The 13,768-nt window shown below is 55.9% G+C and overlaps 5 protein-coding genes and 1 non-coding gene across 6 annotated transcripts; 1 reads left to right on the top strand and 5 right to left on the bottom strand.

Moving 5' to 3' along the window:
- Nucleotides 1-1,382: 1,382 nt before the first annotated feature.
- On the bottom strand, nt 1,383-1,993 carry VDAG_04406 (uncharacterized protein; the record flags this gene model as incomplete). The annotated part of the gene is made up of 2 exons (XM_009650853.1): nt 1,383-1,600; nt 1,678-1,993. 2 exons carry the CDS (start codon nt 1,991-1,993, stop codon nt 1,383-1,385), a joined length of 534 nt encoding a protein of 177 aa, XP_009649148.1.
- A 1,297-nt stretch (nt 1,994-3,290) lies between these two features.
- VDAG_04405 (uncharacterized protein) lies at nt 3,291-3,965 on the top strand (the record flags this gene model as incomplete). Its single annotated transcript, XM_009650852.1, has 1 exon — nt 3,291-3,965. One exon carries the CDS (start codon nt 3,291-3,293, stop codon nt 3,963-3,965), a length of 675 nt encoding a protein of 224 aa, XP_009649147.1.
- A 252-nt stretch (nt 3,966-4,217) lies between these two features.
- On the bottom strand, nt 4,218-4,348 carry VDAG_20139. The gene has a single exon. It is a non-coding gene; the product is annotated as a tRNA-Glu (tRNA).
- A 675-nt stretch (nt 4,349-5,023) lies between these two features.
- Nucleotides 5,024-5,809, bottom strand: VDAG_04404 (cellulose-growth-specific protein; the record flags this gene model as incomplete). Its single annotated transcript, XM_009650851.1, has 1 exon — nt 5,024-5,809. The coding sequence occupies one exon, from the start codon at nt 5,807-5,809 to the stop codon at nt 5,024-5,026; it is 786 nt and encodes a 261-aa protein (XP_009649146.1).
- Nucleotides 5,810-7,232: 1,423 nt separating this feature from the next.
- Nucleotides 7,233-9,979, bottom strand: VDAG_04403 (uncharacterized protein; the record flags this gene model as incomplete). Its single annotated transcript, XM_009650850.1, has 4 exons — nt 7,233-7,397; nt 7,451-8,617; nt 8,670-9,744; nt 9,864-9,979. The coding sequence occupies 4 exons, from the start codon at nt 9,977-9,979 to the stop codon at nt 7,233-7,235; spliced, it is 2,523 nt and encodes an 840-aa protein (XP_009649145.1).
- A 2,430-nt stretch (nt 9,980-12,409) lies between these two features.
- VDAG_04402 (monothiol glutaredoxin-5) lies at nt 12,410-13,256 on the bottom strand (the record flags this gene model as incomplete). Its single annotated transcript, XM_009650849.1, has 2 exons — nt 12,410-12,487; nt 12,549-13,256. The coding sequence occupies 2 exons, from the start codon at nt 13,254-13,256 to the stop codon at nt 12,410-12,412; spliced, it is 786 nt and encodes a 261-aa protein (XP_009649144.1).
- Between the last annotated feature and the right edge of the window lie 512 nt (nt 13,257-13,768).

Here is a 13,768-nt window from a genome sequence, read left to right as displayed (position 1 = left end):
TCAGGCACTGCTACGAATAGACCGGAATATAAGCGTTGACCAAACCCAGAATTCGACTAGTTCAGTGCATGGTTCTTGAACAACACGTGGTTGTGCGACTGCTATGCGCAGCACATGAGCCGATTCCTGTCGGCAGCTCATTGTGATGTGTTGTTCTCTGGCTGAATCTGCCGCTTCGTAAGTATACCAGGTGCAGACCCTACCGAAGCCGGATAGGGGCCTGTTCTTGTTCTAGGTTCTGATGGCAAAGGTGCCCCCTGCACGATGGCCCGACAGTGGAGTCGCGTCCGGGAGTGCGGCATCGTGACATGGCCAGTGATCCAACCCAGTCCATTCTCTTCGTCTAAGAAGAGGTCAGAAAGACCAGCTTGACGTCATGTACCGAGCCATTGATACTGACCGATCGTCAGTGGGTATTCGGCTTGCCATGTTGTTACGCCAGAGCATCCGCGTGTCAATCAGCTCCTGATGCCGATCCCAGATGATCATGCCTATCAATGGCTCGTGAAGCTGCAGAGAGTACTTTTCGAGGGTTACTTCTGGACCCGGGCGTCCCGAGAAGCTTTGTTGTCGATTGGTATTGTGTTATGTGGAGAGCACGTTGGGCAATTTTGGTTGGATTGAATGCACACACAGCCCAGACTATCACAACACGGGGGCATTGGATTGCGTAATTCACTTGGCCCAAGTTGAACTGCGGCGAGGACAAGTCGAGTGACAGACAACACAGACGCGACCTCTCAACCCCGAGGAGGTAGGAGACTGACATTGATTCTTTGCACGTGGTGGACTAACAGCAAGCTTACTAGCCTCTTGATATCATACCTTGGCTGATGCGCCTCGAGGTTAGAGCATGAGGTGGGGAGCTCTCGCATGAAATGTATGCCGAACAATTGGGTCTCTTCAATGACAGTAGGCCCAACAAATGAGGCTGAACCTTCTATCAAGACGTCGATTCTCGTAAATTGCTATCGGGCTGAGAAGGCCGTACACTATATACCAGGCCTGTCCTGATCAAGCTCTGGCTCTGGACCTGAACAAACTCCATCCACCCCCTAGTCCTTCCGAAGAAGATTGTGGTACATCGACAAGTGCAAAGATACTTTTTCTGAAACTGACCACCGAGAAATTCTGCCGACGCAACATGGTCACTGTGACCTTACCAAGCATGTCGATTAGCGGGCAAGCTCACACAACGACAACGAACGGGACTTGGTGTTCATCCAGCAAGAAACTGCCTGTAAATTCTACCCGGGTATCGAAAATCATGATGCCAAACGCCGCTCCCAAGTCCCAAACCCCTGCTGCCTGCCCATTTCTCTTGTTTTGGACTCATCGACCATCAACCTTGAAACGCCATCCTCCCAGCATCAACAACAACTTCACTTGCGCGCGGCGCCAAAGTTGATGCGCTTCTTATTCGGCGCGTGGGATTCGGCCTCGCTGTCCTCCTCGTTCTGCTTCTTATTCTTCTTGCCCTTGCCAGCCGTTGTCGACGTCGGCGTCGCACCATCCTTGTCTTTGAAGGAGGTAGACATGGGCGTCGGCGCGTGGGACGCGGGGGTCGAACCGACAGATCCAGGCGTCGTGACCTCCTGCACTACGTGTTAGCCATCTGGCGCCCCCCCCTGGCCTCCGCGACAGGTTGGAAAGAAAGGGTCGGGGTGAAACGTGCACTGCCGGGGCGATAGGAGATGCTGGAGCGCGAGAAGACGCGGTGCTGCTCCGTGTTGCCCTGCTTGCGGCGCTGGGCGCCGGCGCCGCTGGTGCCCTTGATGTAGTTGTCGAAGCCGGCGATGATGTTGCCGTGGGGCGTCGAGTCGAGGTAGGCGGCCTCCTTGGTCTCAATGTCGGATTCGATGGCGGCGAGGCGGCGGGCGACCTGGTTGCGCTGCTCGAGCATGGCCTTGAGCTTGACCTGTTCCTGCTTGTACATTTGCAGGCTCGGCGTGGCGCCGGCGATGCCTGTCGTGGGTGCCACGTTTTCGGCCATGTTGCGCGTCGATGATGGGGGGCAGCGGTGCGTCGGTTGCGATGGATGGTGGTGTTTGCGGGTGGGATGCGTTTGGATGATTGATTGACAAGGCGCGTTGGGAGCCTTGTCGACGAGTGGCAGGGGGGTTCAGTTCAGTTGGTGGGGGTCAACGAAGAAGGTGGGGTTGGGGGTCAGGTGGGAGGGAGTCTCGATTCCCGATTTTCGATTGCCTGCGCCTTGCTATTGATGCTGTTCCTTTTCTTTCCATCATCATGCAACGAACAACATCCCTGGACTGACAATGCCGACTACAGCCCGGTACGCAGAGCCCATCTCCCGCCGACCTGTCCAGCCGACACCGTCCCAACAACTGGGCACCTCAGCACCGAGACGCAGAGGCACAGCTCTCTCCAAGGCCCAGAGACATCAGCTCTCAAAGACCCAGAAGCCGTCACAGCCGATCCCTGAGCTCGTGTTCTGACGCACCATCCAATCAGGTTCCAGAGTCGGCTTTGTTTCGAGAGGTCTCAGCGCCTGTCATGTTTCAACCCGCCATGGTCTTTTCTTCTCGTCAAACCACCACTGCTATAAGACAAGACTCGACAGCCGTTTGCTCAGCTGCTCGCCCCCTTTTCCCACTTCCGTCTCGCCAGCATCCTGTGCCGGCCATCCGCCAGAGGCGCACGAAGGCTGATCGTTTGATCGTGACTGGCTGGTACTTGATTTGACCGCGAGGGAGGAATGCTGCTAGTCGAGACTCCCCTCCACGCCAAGCAGCCACCATGGCTGCGCTTGCACTGCACTGGCACGGGACATCGCTAGACCCTCCTTGTTCAGGGGGTTAGTGAGCGTTAGGTCAGGCTGGACCTTGCTGAGCTAGGAGCCAGCAGCCAGCCGTCAGCAGCCAGCCGCCAGCAGTGAGAGGCTCTCTGCATCGTATAAGACTTCGCCTTGGCCGTTCTGACGATAGTTGTGCTGACCTGACCTGACCGTGTACACCGCCCCTCGTTTTTCTTGCTAAGCCGCTCTTCTTTTCGTCCGTCTGCCTGCCTGCTTGCCTGTCTTTCGCTCGCTCAGTCGCTCACTCTCCTTCTTCGCTCCCGTTGTGCTCTGTGCTCACAGGCCGTGCTGGTTCTTCGCTGTTGTTAGGCTGGTTTCTCCAACGGTTACTATCTTTGTTTCGTGTATCAACAACATACGTCCGCTCAGCACTATATAGGGAGACGCTGCCGGTCACTCTCGAGTCACACAAAACCCGAAAGACGTTTAAAACTCCGACATCTGACATCATCTTCAACATCAACGCTCGCCCAAAATGCATCTCTCTGCTATCCTACCCGCGACTCTGCTCGTCGCTACCGCCCTCGCGGCACCCCTCGCACCGCGCGGCCCCACCAAAACGACGGCCCCCGACGCCGAGTCCATCATCCTCGCGACGGCGCCCAAGTCGGCATCCTGCGACCCTGCGGCTGACTTCGCCGCCGAGTGCCGCACCGCCGCCGAGGCAGCCCCCTACCTCATCAAGGCCTTCAGCGACCACAAGGTCTACGCTCCGGCCGAGATCTCGGCCCTCCTCTCCCTCATCGCCTTTGAGACGGGCGATCTCAAGTACAACCGCAACCACTTCCCCGCGCCCGGCCGCCCCGGCCAGGGCACCCGCAACCTGCAGATGATCAACTTCAACCTCGCCTACGTCCTCGACGTGCCCGAGCTGCGTGCCGAGGCCGAGAGCATCACCGCCGGCGTCGGTGCCGACAGCCTGACCGACGACCAGAAGAACAAGGTCCTCGAGCTCGTGCTGCCGGACAAGTACTCGTGGGCCTCGGCCGCCTGGTTCCTGACGACCCAGTGCGACGCCAGCGTCCGGGCGGCGCTGCAGTCCGGCAGCCGTGAGGGACTTGACAAGTATCTGTCCGAGTGCGTCGGTACCGAGGTCACCGACGACAGGGTGGCCTACTGGCAGCGGGCCAAGGATGCGTTTGGCATCTAGGTATTTCGCCCGTCAGGACGGGAATCATTGATCGAGGACTTGTGTTGTTTGGGCATTTTTCTCGTCCAACCTTTAAAACTTTCTTCTTCCTCTTCTTCTTCGCCTTAGCTTGTCTAACGGGGCGTGGGGCACGGTAGCATATCAATGACAATGTCTGCTCTGTCCGCGTAAATCCCGTTCCTTTTCCACTGACTATGAATCTGGTGTTGGCTTCAAAGGAGATATGCTGTTCCAAGAAAAAAAAAAGATGCTCAGCCACGGGTGGATTCGAACCACCGACCTCCCAGGGGAGAAGATGACCATGTATGGCCTTTAGGTCTATGAGAGCGGAAAGGGTTCTAGGAGGAAGAAACCTGGGCGCTCTACCACTGAGCTACGTGGCTTTTGCTGTTGGAGGTATGGATGATGGTTTACTATCAATCAGAGTCTCTGATCAAGGGCATGCCCGCTCCGCCAGGGTGTCTCGGGCGGATGGGGCTGAATGGTGGAAGGCAAGTCATCCGGGTACAATCTGGGCCATCGGCTACAGTTGAATCATGCTCTCTCCAGCCGGATGGCCCCCTAATTTGTAAGTGAGGCAAGATGATTGTTGCTGAAATAAAAATATTGGGAATACATGTTCGCCGTGAGACCTCTGTGCACATATGGTAGTACGGAAGTGCATGAAAAGAAGGAAATCATACATAACTCTTATAACTATATTTCAAGTTCGTAATCGGTGTCTTAATCATACTGTTACGTATCCGTCTGTTTACTTACGAGGCTGTTGAGAATAATGATGACTCTATGAGCGATCTCACCTTGACTAATACCCTGCTATCGCTCATGATATTCAAACAAAAGTAAATTCGCCGACAGACCTGATCAAGCATTGGACATCTGTCGTCTATGGGCCTTGCAACGCACCTAATCACACCTCACAGAGAGCTACAATCATCGTAATTGTCTCCCATTTGATGAATCATAGAATTGGGAATAAGACGAGGCTGGCTATTTACACCAAATCAGGCCATGCGCATCAAAAACAAACAGCCCCCCTCAGCGACCTGCCCCCGGATCTACTGCAGCGGGGTACAGTCACCATCGCTCGCCCGCCCATTCAGATTCGCCGTGTGGTCCTCACACCTGTTCGGCCACGTCACCGGCCCCGGCGCCGAGTAGCTCGTGACAGGCGGCCAGTACAGGTTGATCTTGAGCCCGGGCTCCTGGCCCGTGTACACGCCGGGGATCTTGACCGTGGGGCCGGGGGTGCCGGTGCCGGATCCCTCGACCTTGATCTGCGCGCAGCCAATGTAGAACTGGGCGCCGCCGACGTTCTGCGCGGCGTGCAGACCGACGTGCTCGGCGCGCAGGAGGTACTCGCCCGGCGGCGTCTGCGCGGGCAGCGTAAAGGTGAAGTTCTTGATGCCGATGCTCGCGGGAAAGGGCGCCCAGTCGACGCCCGTGTTGGGGTCGAAGCGGCGCGTTGTCAGGGCGTAAATCTTGGACCAGTCGCCGTCGCCGACGTAGTCCTTTGCCGCGCCGGGGGCCTTGGAGAGGTACACGGAGAGGGGCCCCGGGTGGCCGAGGTCGGCGTTGACGGCGAAGCCGAGCTCGTCGCCAGCCTGGACGGTGCGCGTGGCGGTTCGGGCGCGAATGTCGGCGTTGTTGCCGCCCTGGTTGCATGTCATGGAGGCCGAGGCTACATTCTCAACGGGGCTGTTTGAGTTGGTCGTCGAGCGCACGTACTGGTACGGGCCTGTGACCTCGCCGTTGACAATGAGGGACTCAAAGTTGTAGTGCGCTGACACGCCTACCAGGGAGGTGACGGCCGCGGCTAGAAGGTAGGACGTGAGAGAAGTCATCTTGAGCTAGGTGATTATATTTTCGTGTTTTCCTTTTGTGTTCTGAGATCGACAAAAGACAGAGGCGAACGTTGAATTTATACTCATGCGTCCCCTACTGAGACGTGATGCTCACTAGCAAGCTCGCGAACCTCTCTGACACACACACCTCATCAAACCAAGCTCCAGAGCCAAGGAAACAGCTACACGATACGATCTCGGTACATCGCGGGGTCAACCTTGGTTCTGGGTGTCATCATGCTTCCAACCCCTATCCCACCAATCGTGACACATGCAAAGGCATTGACGACCAGCAGATCAGGTTCGTACCCCGGCAGGGCACTTTAACATCAGTCTTCATGAGGCCCAGAAAAGGAAGCTCATAGTGGCCAAGACATGCCCGAGCACGTGTGACTGCTCGGTGGTGTTGGGCAACGGAGGCTCAGGGTCCGCATGTAAGCTGTCCGGAGCCCAAACACGTTTGACTGCAGTCACAATAACAACGACCGATACTGACCACGAAGGCCCAGGTTCTAGAGATGTTGCCGATACGTTTCCGACCTGAAAGCCATGCATTGGATCTGTTGGCGAGGGGTAGCTCGTTGACGAGAAGCAGGGCGTGTTGTGTTACAGTCTGAACCAGCTCGCCACCCCCAGTCTGAGTTGGTTGTTGGCAGTCGCTGGTTTCATGTGCCCTGCTCCGTGGTAAACAATTTTGCACAGAATAGAATCCACCCAAGGTTTGAGATCATCTGCAGAACTAGTTGGATCATCGATCCAACGCAGCTCCGTTGCCGTCAGCCTGCCGTCTTCCACGACCAGCTAAAGAAGCCCTGCTCATCGAATAAGGCTCTCCGCCTCAGTGTGCACCGATGAGGTTCCTCCCAAAATCTATACAGCACCCCCGGAGACATTCTCGATTTCTTTCGGCTTTCTTTGCTCCGCCGGCCGAGTATCGACTCATCACCTGGTCACGATCAAAAGCTGACTCGACATCCCACCAAGGCGGCTTTCGAGGCCTCTTGATGAAGGACATGGGACGGCCCTGGGGCAGAAACGCGGGGGACTATGACGTGAGGCCTCGCCCGGCAATCTATCATGCAGCTGCCCCCGCGATGCCAACCATGGATGAAGGGCCGGCAATGCGATGGCTCGCCAGAGGCGGGGTTCGCCTGCAGAGGCCTGCCTCGGACGTAGCCCTCGTCTATTTCGTTCGCTTGTTACTGCAGGTTGCATGTCCTAATTCAAAATCAACGAGCTAGCGGTGGAGTGAGAGGGGAATAGATTGAGATTTGTAAATTTCAAGAAGCCTCCCTGGTTTCTAACCAAAATGTCCTAAAAGTTGTGATTGCCTTCCGTTTGATATGGACCGCCTTTTGCCTCCGTTTCCATGTTTCTCCCCAACTGGAAATATCATCAATTCGTAATGTACATTGGTCTGGCTCTACAAGCCAGATGCATTGGGATTAGGATATGTGTATTCCTTGTTGCCGTTGTTGGGCTGCTGTGCTTGGCTGCTTGGCGCCTGGTCCGGTTGCTGAGGTGCTAGAAAGCCAAAGCCGTTCTCGGCACCCCAATTCGCGCTTTGCGTGTAACTTTCGAAAGCGTTCTGCATAGCTGTCAGTCACTATTCGGCCTAAACAGAAATATGAGTGAACTTACCCAGTCAAAGTTAGCCATGAGGTCCCCGCCTGCCTCCAGGTTGCCAAACATGGAAAACGGGGATTGCGGCACATTCATGTCAATATCTTGCGGGAAATTGGGCGTCATCCCCGTGCCACCCGACATGCCAAAGTCCACGTCGCCAAATGTGGTCTGACTATCGGCTTGCTGCATGCTTGCGAGTACCGCTGCTGTGTTGGGCGTCATGCCGCCGGAGAGCATACCCAGCGTGACGGCTGCTGAGTGCTCGGGGTGCATGTCCTGAGACGTATCGGCCTCCGCGAACGGATCTATGCCCTCAGGGATAGGTTCTGATGGCTCTGGAGACCTAATTTTCTCCAGCATGATCTCGAGAACTTTAGAGGCCTTGAATGCCTCCATGGATGTGTCTGCGAGTCCCTTCCAGACGTCTCTTGTCAGTTCAAGGTTGCCGATCATGTTCATGCGTTGCTCTGGCGTCCAGAAGAAATCTCCATCTGACTCGCGCCGCTTGCCAGTCTCCCTCTTGTCGACATGCAGGTCCATGACTACCATCATGGCAGGCAGCAGGAAGTCCTTTGTTGCCGTGGAGCTGATGTACCACTTGACCGATCTCAGCCTTCCATTCGGCTGAGTTTCCCGATGAAGGGTGGCCAAGTGTTGCAGCGTCACCAACGAGGCCTCTATCGCAGTGCGCCTAGAGTGGGCATATCGTGGGTTTGTTCTCGCCCGCGTCAGGTACTTGCGATGCAAAACGCACAGGATCTTCTGGTACAAGATGTCGATACTGAATCTTGCCATCAGCAGGCTTACAGGATCCTGCGATCCTTCCAACGGCGTCATCTTGAGATGTGGGGGCAATTCCTCCATGATCTCCTGAAGCCTGGCGTCGAACCGAAGAATTTCCTCATAATGAACCTGTCTGCCGACTCTCCCCGTGACTTGTATAATGTTGCCCAGCTCAAGACCCAGTCTGCATTTTGCGAGAGCGTAAGCGATCGGCGTGGGCTCCGTTGAGGGGCGCGGTGGTGGCATGATCTCCGTCTCGGGGCCGAAATCTTCGTCGAAAACATTGCTGGGCAACTCCGTGTCACAATCTTGGTCGTGTATCATTGCTGGCAGGGCCAAGTGCTGTGACATGAAGATATCGCTCATCCTGACTGTCGCCCAAACGCGCCGTCGCATTTCCTGTTGTCATCTGTTAGTACCCCTGTACAGAAGCGCACGAGGTTATACGTACAGCTTGGAAGGGTGTCAGCGAGGGAAACCACTTGGGGTCCCTATGATAGCCTAATCGAAACGCAACTCTCGTGGTGAGCGAGCCGATAAGCCAGAGTGCCATATCGGCATCGAACCGGGCTGAATATTCTCCATTAAGATAGAGAAGCATGGTTTCCAGCGTGTGTTCGACCGGCTTCGTGTAATCCACCTCAAGGAGACATTGTACTGTCCGCGAACGGTACTCAGCAGCCATATCGAGCGCCCTGCCCTTCCACTCAGGTGGTTCGTCGCCAGCTTTGCTGTAACTATGCAGCGCAAGACTGAGAACTGCATACAAGCAGCCCAGCCACATCAGAGGGGTTTCATTTGGGTTTTGGAAATGAGATCGTAGTTGCTGTTGGAAGGCTGGCACGTGGACTACGGTTAGCGTATTGTCCAGTGAGTTGAAGTATCTTCCGCATAGTGTAAGGATGCTCGTCTTCGATGGTAATCCGGCCCGAATCTGCTCCGGGGAGGCTCGCGACTGTCCAAAGAGAAGGGTCGGACCATCAGATGCGCTTGCTGGTTTGGAATTTCTGACAGTCTCGTAGCCCTTTTCTAATTCCTTCTTGTGGTTGTTGAAGTACGTCTTGACCTCAGAAATGTCGGCCAAGATGAGATGCCAATGTGCCTGTCCGATATACATGGACTTTCCCTTGTCGTTGTCGACCTTGAGAACTCCAAGCGACGTAGCTAGGCCATCATCGATATCGCTGTCGTCGTCTTCTGCATCGTCCATGCTCGTCTCTGTCTGCTGTTTCGTCAGGGCAGATGTTGATGGGTCGGTTTCCCCGGGCGTTGTGTTGGCTCGGCTGGAAGAGGACGAAGCGCCTGGAGCAGCACCTGAAGTGGTAACCTCGACGTTACTGCCGTTGTGCATCAAGGACAACACCAGTCCTTCCAATCTATCGATGCGATTCTGCATGTCATCGGGGGTCGACGCGCCAGCGGTAGAGGTCTTCTTGCGCGCCGACGGAGTGGCGTACGAGCATGTCGACACATCCTCGCCCTCTCGTTTGACGCAGTTGCTACATGGGTGGCTTCTATCGCATTTCCTATCATTGAAGAATTAGTCTGAGCGTCTGAGCATGCTGAGTTGCATTGATCTTCTTACAGTCTGTTCATTCACATGTTAGCTGAGTATTCGCCAGTGGGTGGAGGTGATAATGCTTACTTCCTTGTCCTGCACGGGTAACAACTCAGTGGAATTCGGTTCCTCTTGCGCACGACACGGAACTGCTCCTCGGGGGAGCGGCCCGAGGAGGATGTCCCTGGCGGTGTGGGACTCATGCTGACAAGATATGGTGGATGAGATCAATGGCGAAACAGTTTGTTGGGTGCCAATGCAGTGATCCAGTGGCAGACTGGGGGTGCGGGTGAGATTGACCGCAAGAAGCTCTGCTGACAGGCGAAAACTCGAGTGTGGCCGCCAACTGTGCGCGTCTCGAGAGGGAGACTCGAGAGAAGGGCGCAGTCCGACAGCCTGTGCGACTTGATGAATCGCCAAGATTGCTGCAGACCTTTATCTGCCGATGCTGCAGCCCTGAAGTCTTGGGTGATCACGAAACTCGGCGGAGATGCGCTCGCTGCTGCGGCGATGGTGTCGCTGTCAGGACTGATCTGACAGCCTCGCTGTTGGCCGCTTCAACAAGAATAGGAAGGGGAGCGTGTCAGATTGTGGTCTTGCGACTGCTAAATAAGATCAGAGTCAATGACTGTGTGTACACAGGCTGTGTGGCTGGCAAAGCGACTGTATGTAAGATGCGATTGGGGCCACGCGAGAGCGTTTGGACTTACATCAGTAAGCTCCCACGGAATCTCCCAAAGAAGCACTTGCTCAAATTCAGGAAGCGAAGCAGCGATCTGATAGGTGACTATACGGAGCAGGGGCCAGTCCTCGGAGTGGTGCGGGGTGATGGTTTTGAAGATGAAGGTTGTGCTCATGGAGAGGAGACGCGACAGATGGGGCACTCAAGAGCGATGGCGCGGAAGAAAATATCACGGATAGGCAAGCAGTCCTTGGGTTGGCCTAGGATTGAAAGACGAAAGTCCCTTCAGGCTCGGGGAGATACGACGAGAGAAAGCTGGTACGTACATCAAGCCATTTTGGGCAGGGTTGAGGCACGAAGAAGGCACTACCTGCATCGCGCTTAGTGTCCATGCAGCGGGAAGAAGTACCTTGGCTCAATGGCCCAGGGTCTCTACACCAGGCTCGACCCTCCCTACCTAGGTAAGTACTTAGGTAAGGTACCCTGCCTAGTAGGCACCTAAGATGCCAGGCGTCCAGACGCACGCTGTCAGCGAGGGACAGGCGCCACCAGCCTCGTCGTCGACGCCGCGTAGGGCAGTAGTTGCCTGGAAGGATGCTACCCCGATTGCAGCGGCTCCCTGGCTGCCTGGGCACCCACCTAACCTGTCTGTCATTTCCCCTCACACATGCCATGCTTCATCCCTAAAACGGTAGGCCCCTCTTCACACTGACGACGCAACAACGCGACGAGGCTTGGGCGATGCCCGCTCGGCTTGCTTCCATGTGAAGGCTTGTTCCCTTAGGGCAGCTTTAGAGTCGGGTCACCTCCCCTGCACTGCGCCTCTGATCGGCAATCTGGGAGGGCTGCACCGGAGTTAACATTAAACTCCGGCACAATCTCGAGAATCTCTCACCACCCAGACCCCTTCAGACTGGACTTAAGAGCTTCCATGCAGCATATCGCGAACAAAGCGTCATGCCAACGCCGTCAGAAGCTCGAAGCGCTACTCTTAATCACTCGCCGGTGACTCACAACCATCTAAGGCACCGTCAGAGCTTGACGCCTGGATAGATATCCTCTCTTCGACACCCCCAGTACGGCGCTTCTTGACCGTCTACGATTGCAATCTGCCACCGCCAGTGCCGCGTCCGTCAAGATGGAGAGCATGTTGTTCCTCGTGCCGTTCGATTTGTTCTGTCCACGCCAGACGCAGATTCCAATCGAGTAGCGCGACCTGTGTGGCGCTGACAATTCTACAGTTGACAGCAACATGCAGCATACGACACGCAAGTGCGGAGGAGCTCTTTCGAGCGAGCGATTCCAAGACGATGCATTGCGCGACCCAACACATGACGATGATTTTTCTGAAAAGCCTGACTGTCCCGACAGGATACTGAGGACCGCAACCGTGTTTCCTCCACCAACCTCCAACCTGCCTCTTGACATGCATAATCGGCAGCGCCGTGCATGCCCCAAGCACGCCGTTGCAGCGACCTAGGCTAAGAGAGAAAATCAATATTCCCAAACCACTTAAGGGCCATAGCAGCCAGGCCTGTCCGTGTCTCACGGCGATGTTAAGCTCGATTGCCCGTCTCATACCAGATAGGGCTGGCATCGCATCAGACTGCTGCTTGCAACCCTGATATGAGGCGCGGGGTGTATCACGGGGCGGAAGAAGAGAAAAACATGCGCCATATCAAATATGACCATAGCCTAGACAGCCTCGAGATCTGGTACGACAGTTTTATCCAAACTTAGGCTTGCTTCCAACTCGGGCAGGTTCTATCACGATAAGACTGTCTTACCAGATCTCGAGGCTGTTTGGAGCTGCCAACTCATCTTCCCACAAGCCTTGTCGGTCGATTAGCAGGTCATCAGGACTCACGGCGTAGAACGGGTCCCCTCAATGGCGTGAAATGTATTCTTGAACGTGAAAAGAAATCATGATATCCCGTATTGTTGAACCTTCCTATGCCGTTGCCTCTCCCTCCGTCTTGACGCTGTACGCTGCAAAAAAGTCGGCATCGTTCTCGAGCTCCTCCTTGACCTGGCTTTCTGTCAGCTACTAGAGGGCACGCGGCGCGATGACCAGCAAGACGAGAACTCACGATATCCAGTCCACCCACGAGCTCACCATCAACCCAAAGCTGGGGGAAAGTGGGCCAGTCGGCGTACTCCTTGAGACCCTGCCGCACCTCGTCGTCCGCCAGGATGTTGAAGAAGCCAAACTTGACAAAGTTTTCGCGCAAAATGGCCACGAGCTGCCTCGAGAAGCCGCACTGCGGCGAATTGGGGGTGCCCTTCATGAAGAGCATGACGGGCGCCGCCTTGACGAGGTCCGCCAGCCGCTTGAACAGCTCCTCCTTGGCCTTCTCCGGGTCGACAGGCTCGTCGGGCTTGGCGGCAACGCCATCGGCGGCGACGCCCTCGTTGCCGTTGACTGTGGCCGGGGCGCCGGCGGCGGCACCCGTGTTCTTCGCGTGCGTCTCGATGGCCGTGCGCACCTTGACGGCGCTGCTGCCGCTGACCGTCTCAACGACCTGACCGTTACGGATGAGGACGAGGAAGGGCACGGCGGTGACGTCGTAGGTTTCGCTGAGGTCGCTGAGCTCCTCTGCGTTTATGGAGACCCAGGAGGTCTGTGGTGGGCTCGTGACGGGGTAGTCTGCGGCGAGGGTCGACAGGACGGTGGCCATCTGGGCGCAGGGCGCGGCCCAGGGCGCGTGGAAGGAAATGATGAGGAGGGTGGTCGGTGCGAGGGAGGCGAGGTGCTTCTCCCAGTCGGGCACGCTCGTGATCTCGGTGATGGTCGACATTATGGCGTACGTGTGCGTGTGCGGTCGACGCGGGGTCCGGGTGGGCGGCTGCGATGGACGTCAAGTTTGTCAGCCCCGCGATAAGCTCTGTATTTTTTTTGTTACACCCTTGGTATGCTCGGAAGAGGACGAGTTGTCGATGGCGCGCGAAGTTGGAGTGGTCGAGAAAGCCGATCTGATAAGAAAAGGCGAGCCTCACAGTCATAGGACGAGCTGGGGCGGGTTTGCGATTTGAATGAAGATTAGTAAAGTGCGCGAAGTTGTTGGTGGCCGGCTTGTGTCATGGTAATTGTTGCCCGCCCCCGTGGACCGATCGCGGGGCAGGCTAGCTGAGGGAGTTTCGGATAAGGCCTGGTGAATCGGATATTTGCGTCTCAATTGCTGTTTTGATGCATCAAAGTCAGACCATGTCTCCCAGTTCACGTCGGTTGCGTCATATGGTGCAATCCACATGCGGCAACCGGGGTCCTTGCGTTTTCTAGGTAGGTACCTAGGCAGGTACCTTAGGTACA

Source organism: Verticillium dahliae, genomic scaffold (genome assembly GCF_000150675.1).
Source record: "Verticillium dahliae VdLs.17 supercont1.7 genomic scaffold, whole genome shotgun sequence".
Taxonomy (NCBI): Eukaryota; Fungi; Ascomycota; class Sordariomycetes; order Glomerellales; family Plectosphaerellaceae; genus Verticillium; species Verticillium dahliae.
Note: the sequence above shows the minus strand (reverse complement) of the source record. Positions and strands in the feature narration are given on the sequence as shown.